The sequence below is a fragment of the Clarias gariepinus genome, chromosome 5, assembly GCF_024256425.1.
Source record: "Clarias gariepinus isolate MV-2021 ecotype Netherlands chromosome 5, CGAR_prim_01v2, whole genome shotgun sequence".
In the NCBI taxonomy this organism is placed as follows: Eukaryota; Metazoa; Chordata; class Actinopteri; order Siluriformes; family Clariidae; genus Clarias; species Clarias gariepinus.
In genome coordinates, this window is record NC_071104.1 from 34385629 (window position 1) to 34405501 (window position 19873).

The 19873-nt window shown below is 38.6% G+C and overlaps 1 protein-coding gene across 1 annotated transcript in view; it reads left to right on the forward strand.

Moving 5' to 3' along the window:
• Positions 1 to 1840: 1840 nt before the first annotated feature.
• LOC128524339 (pre-mRNA-splicing factor CWC22 homolog) overlaps positions 1841 to 19873 on the forward strand; it is a 30801-nt gene continuing 12768 nt past the window's right edge. The window contains exons 1-15 of the mRNA XM_053496874.1: positions 1841 to 1914; positions 4738 to 4840; positions 6813 to 6979; positions 7081 to 7130; positions 7231 to 7308; positions 8600 to 8851; positions 10433 to 10561; positions 11089 to 11257; positions 11389 to 11442; positions 11881 to 12016; positions 12644 to 12850; positions 13601 to 13663; positions 14933 to 15031; positions 18072 to 18156; positions 19636 to 19696. Coding sequence (XP_053352849.1) covers positions 1861 to 1914; positions 4738 to 4840; positions 6813 to 6979; positions 7081 to 7130; positions 7231 to 7308; positions 8600 to 8851; positions 10433 to 10561; positions 11089 to 11257; positions 11389 to 11442; positions 11881 to 12016; positions 12644 to 12850; positions 13601 to 13663; positions 14933 to 15031; positions 18072 to 18156; positions 19636 to 19696 — 1707 coding nt within the window. The 5' untranslated portion in view covers positions 1841 to 1860. The remainder of the gene's footprint in view (positions 1915 to 4737; positions 4841 to 6812; positions 6980 to 7080; positions 7131 to 7230; positions 7309 to 8599; positions 8852 to 10432; positions 10562 to 11088; positions 11258 to 11388; positions 11443 to 11880; positions 12017 to 12643; positions 12851 to 13600; positions 13664 to 14932; positions 15032 to 18071; positions 18157 to 19635; positions 19697 to 19873) is intronic.

The window sequence follows — 19873 nt, forward strand, 5'->3', positions numbered from 1 at the left end:
GAGATCGGATATAAAGCGTACACCACGATTTATAGGGCATGAGATCGGATATAAAGCGTACACCACAATTTATAGGGCATGTGATCGGATATAAAGCATACACCACAATTTATAGGGCATGAGATCATATATAAAGCGTACAGCGTGATTTAAAGGCCATGAGATCTGATATAAAGCATACACCACAATTTATAGGCCGTGAGATCAGATATAAAGCGTACACCACGATTTATAGGGCATGAGATCGGATATAAAGAGTACACCACGATTTATAGGCCATGAGATCGGATATGAAGTGTTCACCATGATTTATAGGGCATGAGATCGGCTATAAAGTGTACACCACGATTTATAGGGCATGAGATCGGATATAAAGCGTACACCACGATTTATAGGTTATGAGATCGGATATGAAGTGTTTACCATGATTTATAGGGCATGAGATCGGATATGAAATGTTCACCATAATTTATAGGGTATAAAATCGATATGAAGGGTTCACTATGATTTATAGGCCATGAGATTGGATATAAAGCGTACACCATGATTTATAGGGCATGAGATCGGCTATAAAGTGTACACCACAATTTATAAGGCATGTGATCGGATATAAAGCGTACACCACGATTTATAGGGCAGGAGATCGGATATGAAGTGTTCACTATGATTTATAGTGTATGAGATCGGATATAAAGCGTACACCAGATTTATAGGGCATGTGATTGGATATAAAGCGTACACCACAATTTATAGGGCATGTGATCGGATATAAAGCGTACACCACAATTTATAGGGCATGTAATCGGATATAAAGCGTACACCAAGATTTATAGGGCATGAGATCGGATATAAAGTGTACACCACAATTTATAAGGCATGTGATCGGATATAAAGCGTACACCACGATTTATAGGGCAGGAGATCGGATATGAAGTGTTCACTATGATTTATAGTGTATGAGATCGGATATAAAGCGTACACCAGATTTATAGGGCATGTGATTGGATATAAAGCGTACACCACAATTTATAGGGCATGTGATCGGATATAAAGCGTACACCACAATTTATAGGGCATGTAATCGGATATAAAGCGTACACCAAGATTTATAGGGCAGGAGATCGGATATGAAGTGTTCACTATGATTTATAGTGTATGAGATCGGATATAAAGCGTACACCACAATTTATAGGGCATGAGATCGGATATAAAGCGTACACCACAATTTATAGGGCATGTAATCGGATATAAAGCGTACACCAAGATTTATAGGGCAGGAGATCGGATATGAAGTGTTCACTATGATTTATAGTGTATGAGATCGGATATAAAGCGTACACCACAATTTATAGGGCATGAGATCGGATATAAAGCGTACACCACAATTTATAGGGCATGTAATCGGATATAAAGCGTACACCAAGATTTATAGGGCAGGAGATCGGATATGAAGTGTTCACTATGATTTATAGTGTATGAGATCGGATATAAAGCGTACACCACAATTTATAGGGCATGTGATCGGATATGAAGCGTACACCACAATTTATGGGGCGTGAGATCAGATATGAAGCGTACACCACAATTTATGGGTCGTGAGATCGGATATGAAGCGTACACCACAATTTATAGGGCATGAGATCGGATATGAAGCGTACACCATTTTATTTTTCCCCTATGAAAAAGAAGGTCCGGTCCTGACCTTTGAACTTGAATAGAAATCTGAATCAGACTTTTGTATTTGAAGTTTGAAAATCTCTGCCTTAGAGTAGCAGTACCCAGAGTAAAAGGCGTTTTTTTTAGGTACCACGTGGGCTTCCGTAGTATCACTTCCGGGTGAGAACAGCGAGTGGGGGAAAAATGGCGGCGGAACACGAACCTGTGACGGATTTAAATTCGGCTTTAAAAGATGAGGTATGATGCTCGGAAAATATACTGCCTCTGTAGAATGAATGATATTTAATCAGCTTGTCCCGGTGCGCGGTTTAAATTGTTTAATAAATTTATTGTTGTTCCGGCGCTGTTGTTATGGGCCTGGGCTAGTTAGCATTGAGCTAACACGCAGGCACAATGAGCGCGGTGCTGTGGATAATGGCGCCTCAGACAGATCTCGTGCTGGTTTATGAAGTTTAACACGCTTCGATTGATCCGTCTCTGTTTTAGAATCAACCTAGTGTCATGAATTTCCCCATTTAAGGGACAAATCTGTGTGAGTTTGGTGATTTAGTTAGCAATGATTTTCAACAACATCACCTGTTGGAGATCTAACTTTAGTCTGTTCTTGTCCTGTGGATCTTTATTTTGTAATTATTGTTAATTCAGAATTTGAAGCAGTTAACGATAACATTTGTTAATTGATTTATTAATGTACAATATTCAGAAGCAGATTGTTGGAGAAGAGGCCATTAATCTTAGGTAGATAGATATATAGATAGAAAGATATATAGATAGAAGGATATATAGATAGAAAGATAGACTGATAGATAATATAGTGATTCTGAAGAAGAATGTTCCAGAGATTGTTCCAGAAATTCACCCTAATATTCAATATTTCTTTTGGCATTTGGTCTCTGTACATCAAGTCAGGACTTTCAGCTATAATTCAAAGTGTTTGACATAAGTGTGGCATTAACCATTCAGAAGTTACCATCATGTTTATTCACACATGAATGATGAAACTAACAGAATTACATACATAAGCATTGCCTTTAATACTTTGCATCAGTTCAACGACTCCCTGCAGTCTGAAACTCATGAATGTGACCAAATTCTGAGTTTCCTCCCTCGAGATGCTTTGCCAGGGCTTTACTGCAGCTGCCTTTTTTTGCCATTTATTTTTGGCTCTTTCTGCTTTCAGTAAATGAAAATCATGCGGGCATCACTAAATGACAGACCGTGGTCCGCGTTCAAGACCGAGTGAGGGTTCTATCTGGACCCTGATGCTTTACTGAAAAATTAGAATAATTAATATACCAGTAATATACTGTTTTTTTCTTTCCCCTCTCGATGTGGGCGTAGATATACATGTCACTCACCAGAGCCAATCAGTGCAATCGTTTACATTGTGACATCAAGACAGTGTATCATGTCAAATTTATTTTTAAAAGCACATTCAACACAACTTAGTTGACCAAAGTGCTGTACAATCCTAAAAAAAGCTGCAGACATAAACATGCAATAAAAACAGACAATAATAAGACAATAAAATAAAACAAAATCCAAATAAACCAATATACAACATTAAAACGTCCATCCTCATTGTATTAAAAAAGCAAATAAAACAGTAGAGCAATAAATAATAACAAAGAAAATAATAATAAATACATGGAGAAGAATACCACATCACTCTTTATTAAATGCCACAGTGTATAAAAAGGTCCATTAGACGCCTAACATGCTTACGCACAATGATTTGGTCTGCATTGGATCATGAACTTTTCCTCACATTTTTCAGTCTTTTCTCATCCAGTCATTCTGGTACAAGTTTAATTTGTTCAAGTTCAAGTTCAAGTAGGCTTTATTGTCATTACAACCATATACAGTTAGTACACAGTGAAACGAAACAACGTTCCTCCAGGACCAAGGTGCTACATGCAACATAAATTTACAACATAAATTAACAGAGACACTAAACTAGCTAACCAAGAGGCCTAGTTAACTGGCTAGCAGAGACAGGACAGAGAGACCTAACATAAATTACAAAATAAATTAACAAAAACTAACTAGCTAAGTATAACTATTTTAACAGACAACATAAAGTGCACGTGCAAATGTGCAAACAAGAGCAACAACAAAGTGACCTAACAGAACCACGACATAACAGAACATAAAATATGGTGTTGAGGTAGTGGGTAAACGTAAACGTAACAGTTACAGAACATAAAATATGGTGTTGAGGTAGTGGGTAAACGTAAACATTCTTTAAAAAAACAGCAGCAAGAATTGAGGAATTAGTGCAAAAATTAGTCCAGTAATGATCATTGTGCAATTAGTGCAAAAATTAGTCCAGTAATGATCATTGTTTTTATCAATAGAAAGTTTTTTGACAAAGTCTAATCTAGTAATACAAATGTAACGCACGGGATCATCTCCAGGTCTTTTATCTACTTGATTATCAGGGAAAAGGCCACGCCTTGATGTGAAACTGCTTGTCGGCCATTTGTTCCATTATTTATGAGCCTCCAGAATTGCACAATTCCAGAATGTGTATGAAAATGGCTGAATGATTAATGCCCCACTTTTTGTCAACCCTATTTAATTAAAGCTGAAAAACTTGTACGTGTGTGTGTGTGTGTGTATATATATATATATATATATATATATATATATATATATATAATTTTTTTTTTTTTTTTTTCCCCAAAAAAAATTACGGACCTGGCTATGTAAGTTTCCCTAGGTAAAATAGGTGCCCTAAAAACGGTGTGGTATTTCTAGCCCACTGTACAAACCCCACCCTTCTTCTTCATCCTGGCTTTGTGCAAAGGTTAAGTGGTTCTTTCTTTTTTTTTATTGGGGTGTACTGTTAAGGGTTGTGTCCAAGGGCCCAACACTGGCGACACGGCAGTGGTAGGGCTCGAACCCATAACCCTCTCATCAGCATCTCACTGCCTCTCCTCATGATCAGTGTCATAATTATGCCACATGGAGGAAGGTTTTCAATTAAAATAGAAAACAATAGTTTTATCCCAGTAATTAATTCCAGTTCATTAATTTTCACCTTCTCTGTTACTCTAGAGCTCCAGTCCTCAAGCGACACGTGATTCTGAGAGTGGAGCAAGGAGCTCCAGCTCTTCAGAAGACAGTGATGGTGATGGAGATGGGCGCATGAGAAGCAGAGGTAAACTCCCGTCTTTGCACAGAGAACAGCACTTCGTCTCAGAACTTTTATTTTAAAATAATGTTCCTAAGAAAGGCTTGTAGTATTTACTAGCAGCGTAACGGCGGGCATCAATCCCTGGTCCATAAATATTTGCTGCAACTTGCCTCGTTTCTGTCTCTGTTGAGTGAAACACAATTTGTTTATAACACAGTCATAATTTGTGAGAGAACCTACGGAGAGACATGAGGAAATATACAGGCAGGTCAACATTTTTTCATTCAGACACGTAGAGTTTTTATCAGACATCAAATGATTCAGCGCAAATGATTCTTTCATTCCTTATATGATTTAATTTATTCTAGTTTGTCCAGACAAGATCAAAATATTTATTTTGTCCACCTCACTAACCTAAAGTCCCAGATGCGCTGTGCGTTAAGTCAGCTTAGGAAATCTTTAGGAACCGACTCTTGTATTCCTGTATCGGTGAATTCGACTCTCTTTGGAATTGAATCTGATGTGAACTCGAAGCAAGATGATGGCTTGAAGACTCGGCACTCAAGCCGTCTTAAAAACATCTGCCAAGTAAATGAGGCAATAAAGCGTTTATCAACATTGTCTTTTGGAAAAAAAAGGTATTCAGTGTCTTACAAAGGTATTGGATGGTTAAAAAAAACTCCTTTTTACTGTCGAACACTGGGTGATGAACAGCTTCCTGACACAAGTTGTGGTTTGTAGTGATGTAAATTACTGATGATTAGAGAAAAATTTACTTAATAATGTGGCAGGTCATGTATTGCTACAGTGACTGCAAAATAAATGTTTTTATTATTATCATCATTATTTTATTTGTATATGTTTGCATTTAAGGTGGTACATTGGAACCGCTGCTCACAAACATAATTCGTTCATAAATTGTTTGTAATGTGATTTAGTATCATTTAGTATTTTATAAAAAAAAAAAAAAAAAAAATAGCAATACAAATCGGATTGGGATCTGAGTATCGTGATCATATTGCATCAGAAGGTCCGTGGTGGGTCTTGTCTCTGATGTGGACGAATAATTCTGACGAGAATGCGGTTTTACAGAAAAGGATCTCCGCCTTTTGGACGAGGTAGCACGAGATAATGACTCCCGTCCCCTCGTTCCCACTGATCCTTGTCTTGAACTGTTCCCTCAGTCAGGGTAAAAAAAAAAAATTTAATCTCGTTTGTATTTTCACACTATGCCTACTTTAATCCTCATGATTCATTATAACCTCCTAAAATATCAGCTGTTCAGGGGATATTAGGGCCTTTTGTATATTAAAGCTTTTGTAGTTACTCACACACACTCAGTGATTTACAGCAGCTCTGTCTCAGAAGAGCAGAGAAGCCTATAAATATTCGTTTAAGTATGTTAAGCAGACCAAGTGCCTTGGGTTTCTGCATTGTGTGTGTGTGTTTGTGTTTGTGTGTGTGTGTTGCTCTTTATCATTATTTCATACGACACTTTGTGCTCCTCGGCTTGACCTTTCCCCCGCTCCTGCACGACCTTCCTGCTGTTTCTGCTTCAATTCTGCTTTATCCAGCCACCTGTGAAGCGATGTGTCTCCTCCTCTGCAGTGTGCATCTTTAAAAACTAAACCCACACACACACACACACTTCATGAAGGTGGATGATATTTTTCTAAAGGTGTTTGTGCAACTCGAGAAAGATTCCCAGCAACGTGTGGAAGCTGGTTATAAAAACCTAATACATGTTATATTAGACGTATTCCTTTCCTTATGTGTCGATCACCTGTCAAAATATTGGCGGAATAATATTAGGATAAACTGCTGATAAAAAAAATAAAGACTCAGATGAATAAATGAGAGTGTGAACATGGGAAAATTTATAAACCAGTAAATCTCTCATGTTTGGCACATTTTCGTTTTCACGCCTTCTCCCCCCCCCCCCTCCACTCGCTCTACCTTTTAATGCGGTGTTTCACACAGACTGTTTGTGTTGCAGATGAAGAGCCTCGCAGTCCTCCTGCAGACAGAGTACCGGAGGAACAAGCGGGCGAAGGCGCTGCTCAGAGGCGGTCGTCCGGCTCCAGCGGCTCAGACAGCAGCAGCGAGGAGGACAGTGACGATGGCGTGAGGCACAAGATGAAGAGCAGCGTGGCACACGTCAGGGTCAGTGCGGCTTTTACGTCTCTTTGACTTTAACATACACACCTCATGATATGTTTAATTTTATTTGACCCTTACACATTCTCTCTCTCTTCCCGTCGCAGCGTGATGATCAGGACGAGAGCAGCAGACGCAGGAGCTCCTCAGCAGACAGGTAGTTGTAGAGCACGTCTAAATATATCAGCTTGCCGTGTTTAAACATTTCTTTGTTGGCGAGGAGAGTAAAAGTTCTTCTGTCTTTATTGTTTTCTCAGGAACGGCAGTGGAAGGTCATATTCCCGCTCGCGCTCTAGGTCTCGGTCTCCACAGAGACGGAAAGAACGAGCCCGCAGGTGAGGGTGATGAAGCAGATCCAGGCACGGCTCCAAGTGGGATTCTGCTGTCCTTTTTTTTTGTGTGTGTGTGTGTTTGGGATTTTTTGCAAATGGGACGTAAATGTGAATGAGGGCGCAGGTGAATATCTAAGTGCCTGGATGGAATTGAGGGTTTGTGTTCCAATGAGGAGCGAGTATATTTTTTGAATGATGATGTTAAAGGATGTGTTGAGCGTGTGTCTAAATTTGTGCTTGGTGGATGTGTATCTGTATGAGGACGTGTTTGGTTGAGAGCGTGGTTGGTGGAAGGGGGATGTATCTGGAGGAGGTGTTTTGGGGTATGGTGTATCTTCTGCGAGATGGCATGTTTTGTGGGAGGGGGTGTGTCTGGAAAAGGGCGTCTTTGGTGAGAGGGGGTGTGTCTGGATCAGGCATGTTTGATGGGAGGGGGTGTGTCTAGAAAAGGGAGAGTTTGATAGAAGAGGCTGTGTCTGTGGCAATTTCTGAGTGTTTTGGTCAATGGGGTGTGTCTGGATGAGGGTGTATTTGGGAATATTGCGGTGTGTCTGGATGAAGGTGTGTTTGGGAATATTGCGGTGTGTCTGAATGAGGGTGTGTTTGGAAGTATTGCGGTGTGTCTGAATGAGGGTGTGTTTGGGAGTATTGTGTGTCTGGATGAAGGTGTGTTTGGGAGTATTGTGTGTCTGGATGAAGGTGTGTTTGGGAGTATTGTGTGTCTGGATGAAGGTGTGTTTGGAAGTGTTGCGGTGTGTGGATAAGGGTATGTTTGGGAGTGTTGCGGTGTGTCTGATTGAGGGTGTGTTTGGGAGTGTTGTGTGTCTGGATGAAGGTGTGTTTGGGAGTATTGTGTGTCTGGATGAAGGTGTGTTTGGAAGTGTTGCGGTGTGTGGATAAGGGTGTGTTTGGGAGTGTTGCGGTGTGTCTGATTGAGGGTGTGTTTGGGAGTGTTGCGGTGTGTCTGATTGAGGGTGTGTTTGGGAGTGTTGCGGTGTGTCTGATTGAGGGTGTGTTTGGGAGTGTGTCCAGGTGAATGGGCGTGGGATGTTAGAAAGAGATTTAGTTCCTGACACACTATACCTCAAAGGTTTTAAATCAGGCCCAAAGTCAATGACCAGCACAGTTGAATGAAGCGATTCAAATCCCTGACATCATCATAAATATGTTATAATACATTACTACACTCCATAGTAGTCGTTCCTCCTTCTGCCATCTGTGTGTTTTATGTATCGTACATCTGAGGTTCTCGCTCATACACTCTGTAGCACTCACTCCTCTTCACACTCGTCAGGTCTCGGGATCGTGATGGTGACCAGCGTTCCGATCGGCGCTCCAGCCGCGAACGAGATGGAGACAGAGACAGGTTCAGGTCCAGGAGGGGACGATCTGCGTCTCCATCACAAAGAGACAGACCCACTGCCGATGAGCCTCCAGTTAAGAAGAGGAAGGAGGAGCTGGATCCTATCCTGACCCGCACCGGAGGAGCGTACATCCCTCCGGCCAAGCTGCGCATGATGCAGGCTCAAATCACCGACAAAAGCAGGTCAGATTTAATCCTGATCACAAATTTAATGTAGACGGATTTGAAAAATCTGATCTTTACGTTTTTATTAGTTGTTGTTGATGTCTTTTTGGTCACTCAGCATTTTTTTTCTTTCTCTGGTCAAGTCCACATGGCTTATTGGCGAAAAAGAAAATTAGCCCTTGGGCTGAAATGTTTTTGCCTGATAGATTTCCATGTTAAATTTTACGATATACAGCTTCAGTCTTTCAACTATCATTCATTTATGTCCTTTAGGGCCAGAATATGTATTAAAATTTAAAAAGATAGTGAAGCCTGTCCTTTTAAAACGACACGTAATCAATGTTAAAAAGGTAAAAAGAAAAAAAGTGATGATTATCCAGAGGCATTTTGGAAGCTCGGGAAAGGGAGTGCGATGTTGGCGCTGACAATGTTAATAGATGTTCATTGAAGGAGTTGATTGGTATCGAGAAATGAAAAGATTCTCACAGGACCCTGTGCAGAAGTGTTTGTGATAATTAGCTACAGATGGTTTAAATCCCAAGAGCACACAGAAGAACAACGGTGACGTGGAGAGATTGGTGCATAGTTTCACACTCTAGTGCATGTCTGATTGTTTGAGGATCAGAACATGGACTTTTTGTTACATGACAACAGGTTTATGCAGTAAAAGATTATTGGAGTAAATCAGTACCGATGCAAGCAGTTCGTAAAACCTTTAGATGAAGTTGTGTACAATTAAATGAAGCTAAAAGATCTTCTGGATTAACAAAAGTTTTTAAAAGGCTGTTTTTTTTTTTCGTAATAGGAAACATAATTAAATAAAGCAAGTGAATATATATACAATGTTATCGCGATACCTAGGTGCTGGTTGATTTGTAATGCGATTCTGTAAAAATATCTCGATTTAAAAAAATATTCTGATCCAAGATTTTGTTTTATTATTTTTTTTTACAGTTGCTGTGTTCCCTCCCTGTGTGTGAATAATTTAAAGCACAACGGTTATATAGGGTTATATTAGAACGGCAACACATTACCTCAAATTCAACTCCAACGATATAAAAATTAAAAAAGTATTTGAAAAAGAACTGAGATACATCATTTTTATTATTTTTTAAAAAACATCTCTAGTAAGTCCTTTAATAGCTGGTGCTCGTGTATGCTCAGATGGATGTCTAGCCAGCTTTGAGTAAATATTTGGCTGTGTCGGATGATGTCAGAATATGAGCCGTCAAGGGTTTTGCGATTATGTGGTTCATTAGCACAAAAATTATTTAAAGGAATTTCCTCCTTGTTATTTGATCAGAGCTGAGTCTGTTCTCGCAAAGTGGAGAAATCTGCTTAAATGTTCATAATGCCAGTTATAGAAATTTTGCAACAAAACAATTTGCCGTTTTTTATTCTTTTGTTCCATTTAATCTGACTCATAATCAGTAAGATGATTCATGGTCCTAGTTCTGAAGTTATTTCTGCATGTTTAGGAAGTTGGCTGTAACAAATCGGCTGTAATTATTAGGTGGGACGAATGGTGTACACTTTCCGTCCAAAGTTTATGCAGCCTGAAAATCCCCCCCCCCTCCCAATTTCTTTTTTTCCTTGCAGTCTGGCGTATCAGAGGATGAGCTGGGAAGCCCTCAAGAAGTCCATCAACGGTCTCATCAACAAAGTAAACGTGTCCAACATCGCCAACATCATCCAGGAGCTGCTGCAGGAGAACATCGTCCGCGGCAGGTGATTGGGCTCCATCCGATCTGCTGGTTGGCTAGAATTCTCATGTAGCTGAAAAGAGTCTGTAAAAAGAAATTAGGAAGAATTTTAATCTTTGGATATAATTCAAGGTACTCCAGACAAGAAATGTCTTATTTGTAGAGTTTTTACATTTTTGGTCTAAGTATCACCTTTTAAAAAAGAAAAAAAAATTCTTGAAATATATAAAGAAGTCTACGCTTCATTAATTACTAAAATACTTAGTTCTTATACTGCTGGACTAGCTATTGTGTTCTTGCTACAACTAGGCAGTAAATATACATTAATTAATTATAATATTAATATTAATATATACTATTAATTAAATTTTATAGTAATTAATTAAGCAATGCTATTTGCTAGCGTAAAGCTTAAATACGAGTGAATGTTGACTTAAAGCTAAAAATGTTTATAACCAAATATTTCTCAGTTTATTCTAGTTTTTCTTTTATTTCAACTTTAAAAAATTTCCTCAGCTTGTAACTAATTTCTCATTGTGTGTGTGTGTTTAGAGGTCTGCTGGCGAGGTCTGTGCTTCAGGCCCAGAGTGCGTCTCCCATCTTTACTCACGTCTACGCCGCCGTGGTGGCCATCATCAACTCCAAATTCCCTCAGATCGGAGAGCTCATCCTCAAGAGGCTCATCCTTAATTTCCGCAAAGGCTACAGAAGAAACGACAAAGTAAATGTCTTTTGTCTTCATGATTCACGCGCAGCTTTTTTTTTTTCTCGCCTCGCAGTAATGTCAGTCTGCACTCTACAAAAAGCTACTGTGAATAATGTGTGAACAAGTTCTTTTTTTTTTTTTTCCAGCAACAGTGTCTCACTTCCTCCAAGTTCGTGGCTCACCTCATCAATCAGAACGTGGTGCGTACCATCAGCTTCATCATTACACACAGACATGATTTATCTCTCAAATATGTAAAGACAAGATAGTAGATGATAATCTCATCATTAGTGCATGGTGTTATGCTGTATAAATCACAGGTGTGAAAGTAAGTAGAGACACAGACAGATGTGTTTGCCACAGAGATGGGTACAGGCATTCTTGGGTACATACAGAGAGGTGGAGACACGGAGAAATACTGATAGACAGAGGCAGCGGAGTGGACTCAGACAGACACGGATAGACATCTGGGCCAAGTCAGACAGACACAGGAGAAAAAAGCCTTTAAAAAAGGACAGATAAAGACAGGCAGAGAAACGTGGGAAAACAGACAGATGGATACATAGTCAAAAATGGATCTAGAAACAACATGTCTTTTGATTCTGTGATTAATCTGTGTGTGTGTGTGTGTGTGAAAGGCTCATGAAGTGCTGTGTTTGGAGATGCTCACCCTGCTCTTGGAGCGGCCCACTGACGACAGTGTTGAGGTGGCCATCAGCTTCCTGAAGGAGTGCGGCCTCAAACTCACAGAGGTCTCCCCCCGCGGTATTAACGGTACGCTCCCACACCTAGAGGAGAGCTGGTTTACGTTATATCTGGCATATAATAATGTGTTTGGAGCGTTGTACTACACAGTCAGAATACTGAAAAACGATATAGTGACCTGATTCTTGACTCGATGGTTTTTAATTAAAGGAAAAAAAATAAACATGCCATTCATAAAGATAAAACTCTAATCAGGTCTGGTTTTGACAAATAAGTCACGCTACAGGTTTGAAAAGTAGGACAATTACGTGTTTGACCTTCATTTTAGACGCTGATTACAGTGACAGAACTAATGTGAATAATTTATCATATAATTTACAGCCTGCTAGCTCGGCTACGAAGCATCATTAATCTCTCTGATATAAGAGCTTTCAGACGTGTTGATTGTGGACTTAATGAGACTTAACTCAGCTACTTAGACTTTTGTTTTAAAAAAATCTTATTGTTGTTGCTTTAACGTTGAACTTTCAGATCATGCTCTGGGTTCTGTACATACCTAAAGAGTAACTCCAGCAGGTTTTATAAGAAATACAAAGATGAGTTCAGATGAGCACAGCCGCATTTTTTTAGAGAGTTGGACACATTTGTAAATTGTATAAATTGACTGTCTTCTGACGAGTGTGTTTTGTGTTATAGCCATCTTCGAGCGCCTAAGGAACATCCTGCATGAGTCCGAGATCGATAAACGCGTGCAGTACATGATCGAGGTGATGTTTGCTATTAGGAAGGACGGCTTTAAGGACCACCCTGTAGTTCCAGAAGGCCTGGACCTGGTGGAGGAAGAGGACCAGTTCACTCACATGCTCCCTCTAGAGGACGAATACAACACAGAGGACGTGCTCAGTACGTTTACACATTTACACTCAAACCAGAAAAATCAATCCAAACAGGATATTTGCTCGATTAGATTGTAGTTCCAATGCCAGAGTAACAAACCTTACTTCACTGATGGATAATAAAAAAAAAAAGCTCTTGTAACCAATCTGACATTGATCAACTCCCTAAACATACCCCTGTAACCAATCTCACATGAATTGCCCCTCTAAAAATGCTCCTGTAAATAATCCGACATTGATCAACTCCCTAAAAATACCCCTGTAACCAATCTAACATTGATTACCTCCCTAAAAATGCAGACTGTATTAAAATTTACTGCACATTATGATAAGTAACGTAACCGCAGTCTGTCATTGAGCAGAGTTACATGCAGTGTTCAGTAGCCGAGTTCCATCCTGACTTAGTGCTGAGTAAAATCTCTGCTTCACGTCTTCACTGTGTCACGTCTTTACTTCTGACCTTTATATCTCTCTAAACGCTGATTTCCCTTTGGCTCGCGTCAGCATGTCGTGTTCCTTCTGAGACAATAGAGCGTAATTGAAAAGGCGTCCGATTCAGTCCTTCAGGGTGCAGGAATAGCCATTATCACATTACGGTCTTTTTATGAATCACGCCTCACACACACACACACAGTTGTTTATGGGTAATTGCCTCTGATTACATCAAGCTGGTGAGAGACTTAATCCTTTCAAAATGTTAAATGGCAAATGAATCGTGTTAAAACAACGCATGGTTTGGTTTTGTTTCCTTCCACAGATGTCTTCAAGATGGATCCTGACTTCCTGGAGAATGAAGAGAAGTACAAAGCCATTAAGAAGGGTAAGTTACAGATGAGTACATAAAATAGATGATAATTAGTATTTAGGATTTAATTGGATATTAATGATTTTTTTTTTTTTTACAAGGACAGCATGATCTATATACGTATATACTATACTCGGATAAGTTGCTCGTATACTCCAGGGCCACTTGGAAGCCGAGTTTGCATATATTTTTTTTTTTTTATTTTATTTTTTTATTATTATTAATATTTTGTGCAAGATTTAGTGAAGACATCGCATCATGGGTCCCAAAAATGTTAGCACGGGCGGTAAAGAAGAAGTAAAGGGAGCCACTTTCAGTTTGGTTTTTAAAGCAGTCTGTGCCAGGGGTAGCTCAGTGGTTAAGGCATTGGACTACGGTTCAGAAGATCCCAGGTTCAAAACCCCACAACCACCAAGTTGCCACTGTTGGGCCCTTGAGCAAGACCCTTAACCCTCAATTGCTCAGATGTATAATGAGATAAAAAAATTTAAGTCGCTCAGGATAAGGGCGTCTGCCAAATGCTTAGATGTAGATGATGATGTAAGAGGAATCATAAATTAAGGTTAAAGAGAGGTTTCATGTCTTTACATTTCTTTTTTTTTTTAAATGTTTTTATATGCAGAAATATGATTATAACGTTGGAAATTTGTAATATTGGTAATATTTTTGGGTTGCTGGGTGTCAGGATTACCTTCATTTACATTATTTCCTGTGGGAAAATGCGTTTCGCATTACCTTAAGAATTTGTACACTGAGGCACCACTGCAATTAAAATCTTCACTGATAGTGTGTGGTTTTTAAAAAAATATTTATTTAGTTTGCTTGTTTGTTGTGGCTTATTGGGCGTTTTGAGATTGATTCATCGCAGCAGCAGTTTAAAAAAATGCATCATGTTTTTGTAACCAAATAGCATTTATCTGGTCCACAGTTTTAATGTTCTGGTTTAGTCCCGCTCACTGCCATTACATAGTGAATATTCTTCATTTGAACCTCGAGTATGCAATAGAATACTTAATATGCAGGGCTAATATCCATGTGGGTCAATACTGTGATTGACGCTGCTGGAGCAGTCCTGCCAGATTACTTTTAGAGTTTGGCTGTAAATTTGTGCTGCCCTATTTTAGTTCTGAATGCTTGTAGCAACTTTAAACCACACCCACTAAGACTTCTCAGGTTTAGATTCTTATTGAATTCTTCACTGAGATTATAATTTGACATGTATTTTTATTCCTAAATGTGTCATGTGCTCCTCACAATTTTATCAACATAAAAATTTTTTAACAGAAATCCTGGATGAGGGAAGCAGTGATTCAGGCGATGATGCAGAAGGCAGCGATGAAGAGGATGACGAGAATGAAGACGAAGAGGCAGGAGAAGGAGAAGGTATTTGACCCAAAGCTGCGGGTATTTTGTCCAATTTATGCAAATATTTAAGTTAAACCAGGACTTCTTTAAAATGTTTGCGCCGTTCACATATTTTATTTCAGCTAAGAGTCTCACCACAGTACGGTGCATGTAAATGATTGTTTTTTGCCTTCATTTAGGGGAAATTTTATTCATTTTATTAATTGAACTTTTTTATGTAAAGAATTTTTTTGGCATGAGTCCAAAATTTTTGTTTTGACGCAATTATGAGTTTCATTATTGTTTAAAATCTTCCATCAAAGGCCGAAAACCCACCACTTCTGTACTTCAAAATAATGCGTTAGAGACCTTCTGGTGATAAATGAGAGACCTAATTAGTCTAAAAGATACGGTCTTGTGCAAAAGTGTAGGCACCTCTTGATGAATAACAGATTTTGGTGATTTTTTTAAATTTAAAAGATTTTAACACAGTCTCTCCTGGAGATGGAAAAAATTTACAATATTTTTAGCAAACATTGATGCATAGTTACTTTTTATGTCATAAATTGAACAAAGATAAAAACATTATTGTGGCACTGTGCAAAAGTTTGGGCATCCTACATAATCAGTACTTAGTGACGACACCTCTGACAGATATCACAGCTTGCAAATGCTTTTTTTAGCCAGCTAAAAGTCTTTCATTTCTTGTACTTGGTATTTTCTTCCATTCTTCCTTGCAAAAGGCTTCTAATATTCTTTGGTCGTCTTTTGCATGCACAGCTCTTTTAAGATCTTTTAAGAAACCTTGTAAAAAAAAAATTAGACTTTGGAACTTCTGGGATGCCCAAACTTTCGATCAGTGCCATAATGTTTTTATTTATTTATTTTTGTTCAATTTATGACAAAAAGTAACTATGCATCAGCGTTTGCTGAAAATATTCAATCAAATCAAGGAGTGCCTAAACCTTTGCATAAGCCTGTATCGTAGAGAGAGCAAACATTCTGATGAGACTGATTAGATCATAATCTAGGACTTCAGATTATTCTTGAAAACTAAGCTGTCTTTAATAGGAAGAATATAGTCTAATGTCGTATAAATCATACAATTATTGGAGATTTATTTCCATAAAAATGGTTGGTGAAAAAGAAAAAACTTTGCTATAAAATACCTAAATTAATTAATTAATCTGACATGAATCTCACACAGTTGCCCAGGTCATGCACTTTTTAGATGCTCCCTAACTGAGTTTTTGTTATAAAGTTCTGGTGACGTGTCTCTGGAAGATAAAATGAAAAATAAATGGTGAAAAAATACTGTGCAGGTCTTGAGCCGTGTTTTGCTTCCAAATAGCCAAACCTTCTTGTATTTTTTATTTTTTTATGTACGTAGTCTTGAGGAATATTTCTCCAAGCTTCTTGAAGGACTTTTTTTTTTCTCTCTTATTTTCAGTCCAGTTTCTGAACCTGACCAGTTTTAAAGAAATGTTTTAATTTGTTAAGCCACAAAGTGACTTATGGATAATTCAAGCATTAAAAAACCCCCATCTAATTTAAGGCATGAACCAAAGAGAAACAGGAGCAGATGATGACAGATGATTTAGGCTGGTGACTAGTATAGTGGTGATGCTAAACACAGAGTGGTTGGAACAGACGAGAGGGGAAATGAGGTCGCTGCCGAGGTTGTTACATAAACAACACATTTTTAAACTGTATTTTTAGGCGCTTTATAAAGCATATGTTCTGTTTTTGTAATTTAATCCATGTCAGTTAATTTAATATAAATAAATGACGGGGTTCAAGACTTTTGCATTGAACTGTATATTTAGTTGGTTCTCTGTTTTTGTGTACGTTTTCAAGAAATAGAAGAGAGAAGGTCGAATGTGAAGTAAATATCCCAATAAGGTTCACGCTCTCTACCGTTGCTTGTGATTCTTTTCACATTTCCTTCAGCTCATATTACAGATTCAGTCAGGTTTATTTTTATTTTTTTTATCGCCACTATGTCACACACATCAGTGCTGTCACCATTCCTGTCAGACAGACGATATAAACATGCACATAGTGAAAGTATGGAATTTTTCAGAATGTTGTTGTAGTACTGTTTACCAAATTCTAGGACAGCAGAAGAAGAAGAAAAAGAATGTCAAGCAAATATAACTTTTTTAATGAAACTGATTTATCAGGATTTGTCTGATGTGATTTTGGTATCACAAGTGTATAGGTTTGAGAATAACTTATACACAAATACAGCAGTGTTGCATTGTTCAAAAACCATTCTTGATGGTCGTGTGTGTAATGGTGAAGTCAATTCTGCTGCTCCCAGGAAAGTTATTATTATTATGAAAAAATTAAATTAATAAAACCAGCATTAATAAAAGGCTTCGAAACTGTGTCTAAGGAAAGCAGGCTGTGACCATTCATCTAGATAATTCTATCATAAACAAGACTGCTTATTTTTTAAAAGTTCTCTCTCTCTGAAATTCCTGGTACAGTACCTCAGTTCTCTTTTTGGTTGCCAGTTTATATAAACCAGGTAGATTTTTCAACGTAATGTGACCTCATATGAGAAGAGCCCCTCATCCCCCTGGTTTGTTGCTCAGCTCTGGTGTTGTCTGGTGGGCGTGGCTCAGTAGTAGTTCATCTACATAGACACTGAAACAGCACATTCGGAAAACGAATAAAGTAAAAGCAGGTGCAAAGAAATGCATTATCTGTGAAGTATTTCAGCTGAAGCATTAAAACAAATACTGTAAGAACTTTAACTTGTTAAATATAGTGGTAATGAGTGAAATATGGAACTTTTAGGGCGATATGAGATAATTTACAAGTTAAATTATGTTCATACAGACGTCTGTGCTATTGATATCTCTGTCAGGTGGCCTGGTGACCCCCAAAACACACAGTTCAGGCTGAGAGAGCTCGGCCTTGTTGTTCGCTTCAGTGGGAAAAAAATCGACCTTGTTGGTATTTTAAGCCATGTAGTAGAAAGAAAAGGAAATATTGAGTGCTATTGACCTCTGTGGAGAAGGATGGGTCTCGTGTCTCATTTTATCCTCCTCTTCTTGATTCGTGTCCTCAGATCAAGATAAAGTCACCATCCTCGACAAGACCGAGGTGAACCTGGTAGCGTTTCGCCGCACCATTTATCTGGCCATTCAGTCAAGGTGAGTGAGCATGCACACACTGTACACTCTGTATACACACAGGGACTAGAAGGTGTGTGTGTGTGTAAATTTGAAGAAATGTCAGCAGAATGCGAGTGTAACCAAAAATACTCTGAGCTGTGGGTTGAGCTGTAACTAATCCACAGATCTCTACAGACACGTTTTTATTTATTTTTATTTTAGGCTGCAGAACAGAAACATTTTTACACTTTTTATAAAATGTTACGGTGTTTGCTTGTAGCAAAGTAAAATACATTTTTACATAAAATCAATTTTCCTGAAGATTATTCAGTAGAGTTTTTTATCTGACCCCTTTTTGGTTTTGTTCCATCTACATGTTTCTCTCTCTCTCTCTCTCTCTTTTTCTCTCTCTCGCTCTCTTCTTGTAAAAGCCCAGCTCTATCAGAAGCGACCTGATTTTAGCCTTCCTCTGAAGCTGAACTGCTCTTTGAGTGTGTCGAGGCTTTGAATGTCCCCTGAGGTGCCGACCCAGTGATCACATGATCAGCCTCAGAAAGCGTAGTCTCTCAGAAGTCTTAAGGAAATCTTTACTTAACCTGGTTTTCTTCTGAAAGTCCAGTCAGGGCAGCTGCAGTGTCCGGGGCTTGTGGTGTAAACCGTGGCACTGCGGAGATCCGTAATCTGTTCAGCGGATGGAGCGTTTCATAAGGAACATTACGTTATAGATTTACAGCACAGCATCGTTCAGTTCTCCGTAACGGCAGCTCTGACAGTCCACTTCTTTTTCAGTACTTACATATCAATCAAAAAACATCTTTATGTAAGAAAATTGTTGCCACATTTAAGTGATGAAAGTATTAAATTGCTTAGTAAAGTCTACAGATGTGAGCTGTATGGATTTAAATTTGCGCACTGTAAGTACAAGACATGTTTTAGCAAGGAAAATGTCTCGTGAGCCTGCGTTTTATTGAATTGCTAGCTCATTGGATGCCTAGTGGCTCTTACAGACCTGCAGTGACCAGAGAGAGAGAGAGAGAGAGACAGGAGGACCGTTGTGTCCTAACGTCCCACAGCACGAAGCGGTTTCATTTGCCAAAGCCTGTGAAACATCTGTTCTCGCCTCAGCAGCCTCTCACTTTTAAGCTGAGGAGCTTATTTTAACCACAGTCTGGTAAACAGATAATCTAATGAATATGTATGCATGGTAATGAGGAGAATCCAAATAGCTCTAGGTTGTGAAGTCAAAGTTCAAAATTGTCATGAATAGACAATACGCAACTGTATAAACAACATGAAGCCTTAAAGCAGCCTTCAGAAAACACTTAATGGACCAAATATTGGGAAATAATAGACACTTTTACATCTATAGTCTAGTTGTTTTGTTTCTTCTGCAAAAGGACACAAGGTCATATATAAACCCTAATTAAATAGGCATAATACAGTGGTACACAGATCAGTTCTCTTTTCAGAAAAAAATAATCCTCAGGCTGATTTCTGTTTTCCTTTCTACTCTCGCAGCTTGGACTTTGAGGAATGTGCTCACAAGCTGATCAAGATGGACTTTCCTGAAAGCCAGACGGTATGTCCCCCTGATTCCTAAATTTAATATTTTTTAAATATCTCGTTTTAAATCTCTGCACACTTTTAAGACTGGTATAGTCCACTTTATTAAAAAAAAAAAAAAAAAACATATCTCATCACATATTTTTCTCCTGAAGTGTCTCATAGTTGATTGGCGGGGTGCTGCTCAGGGAAT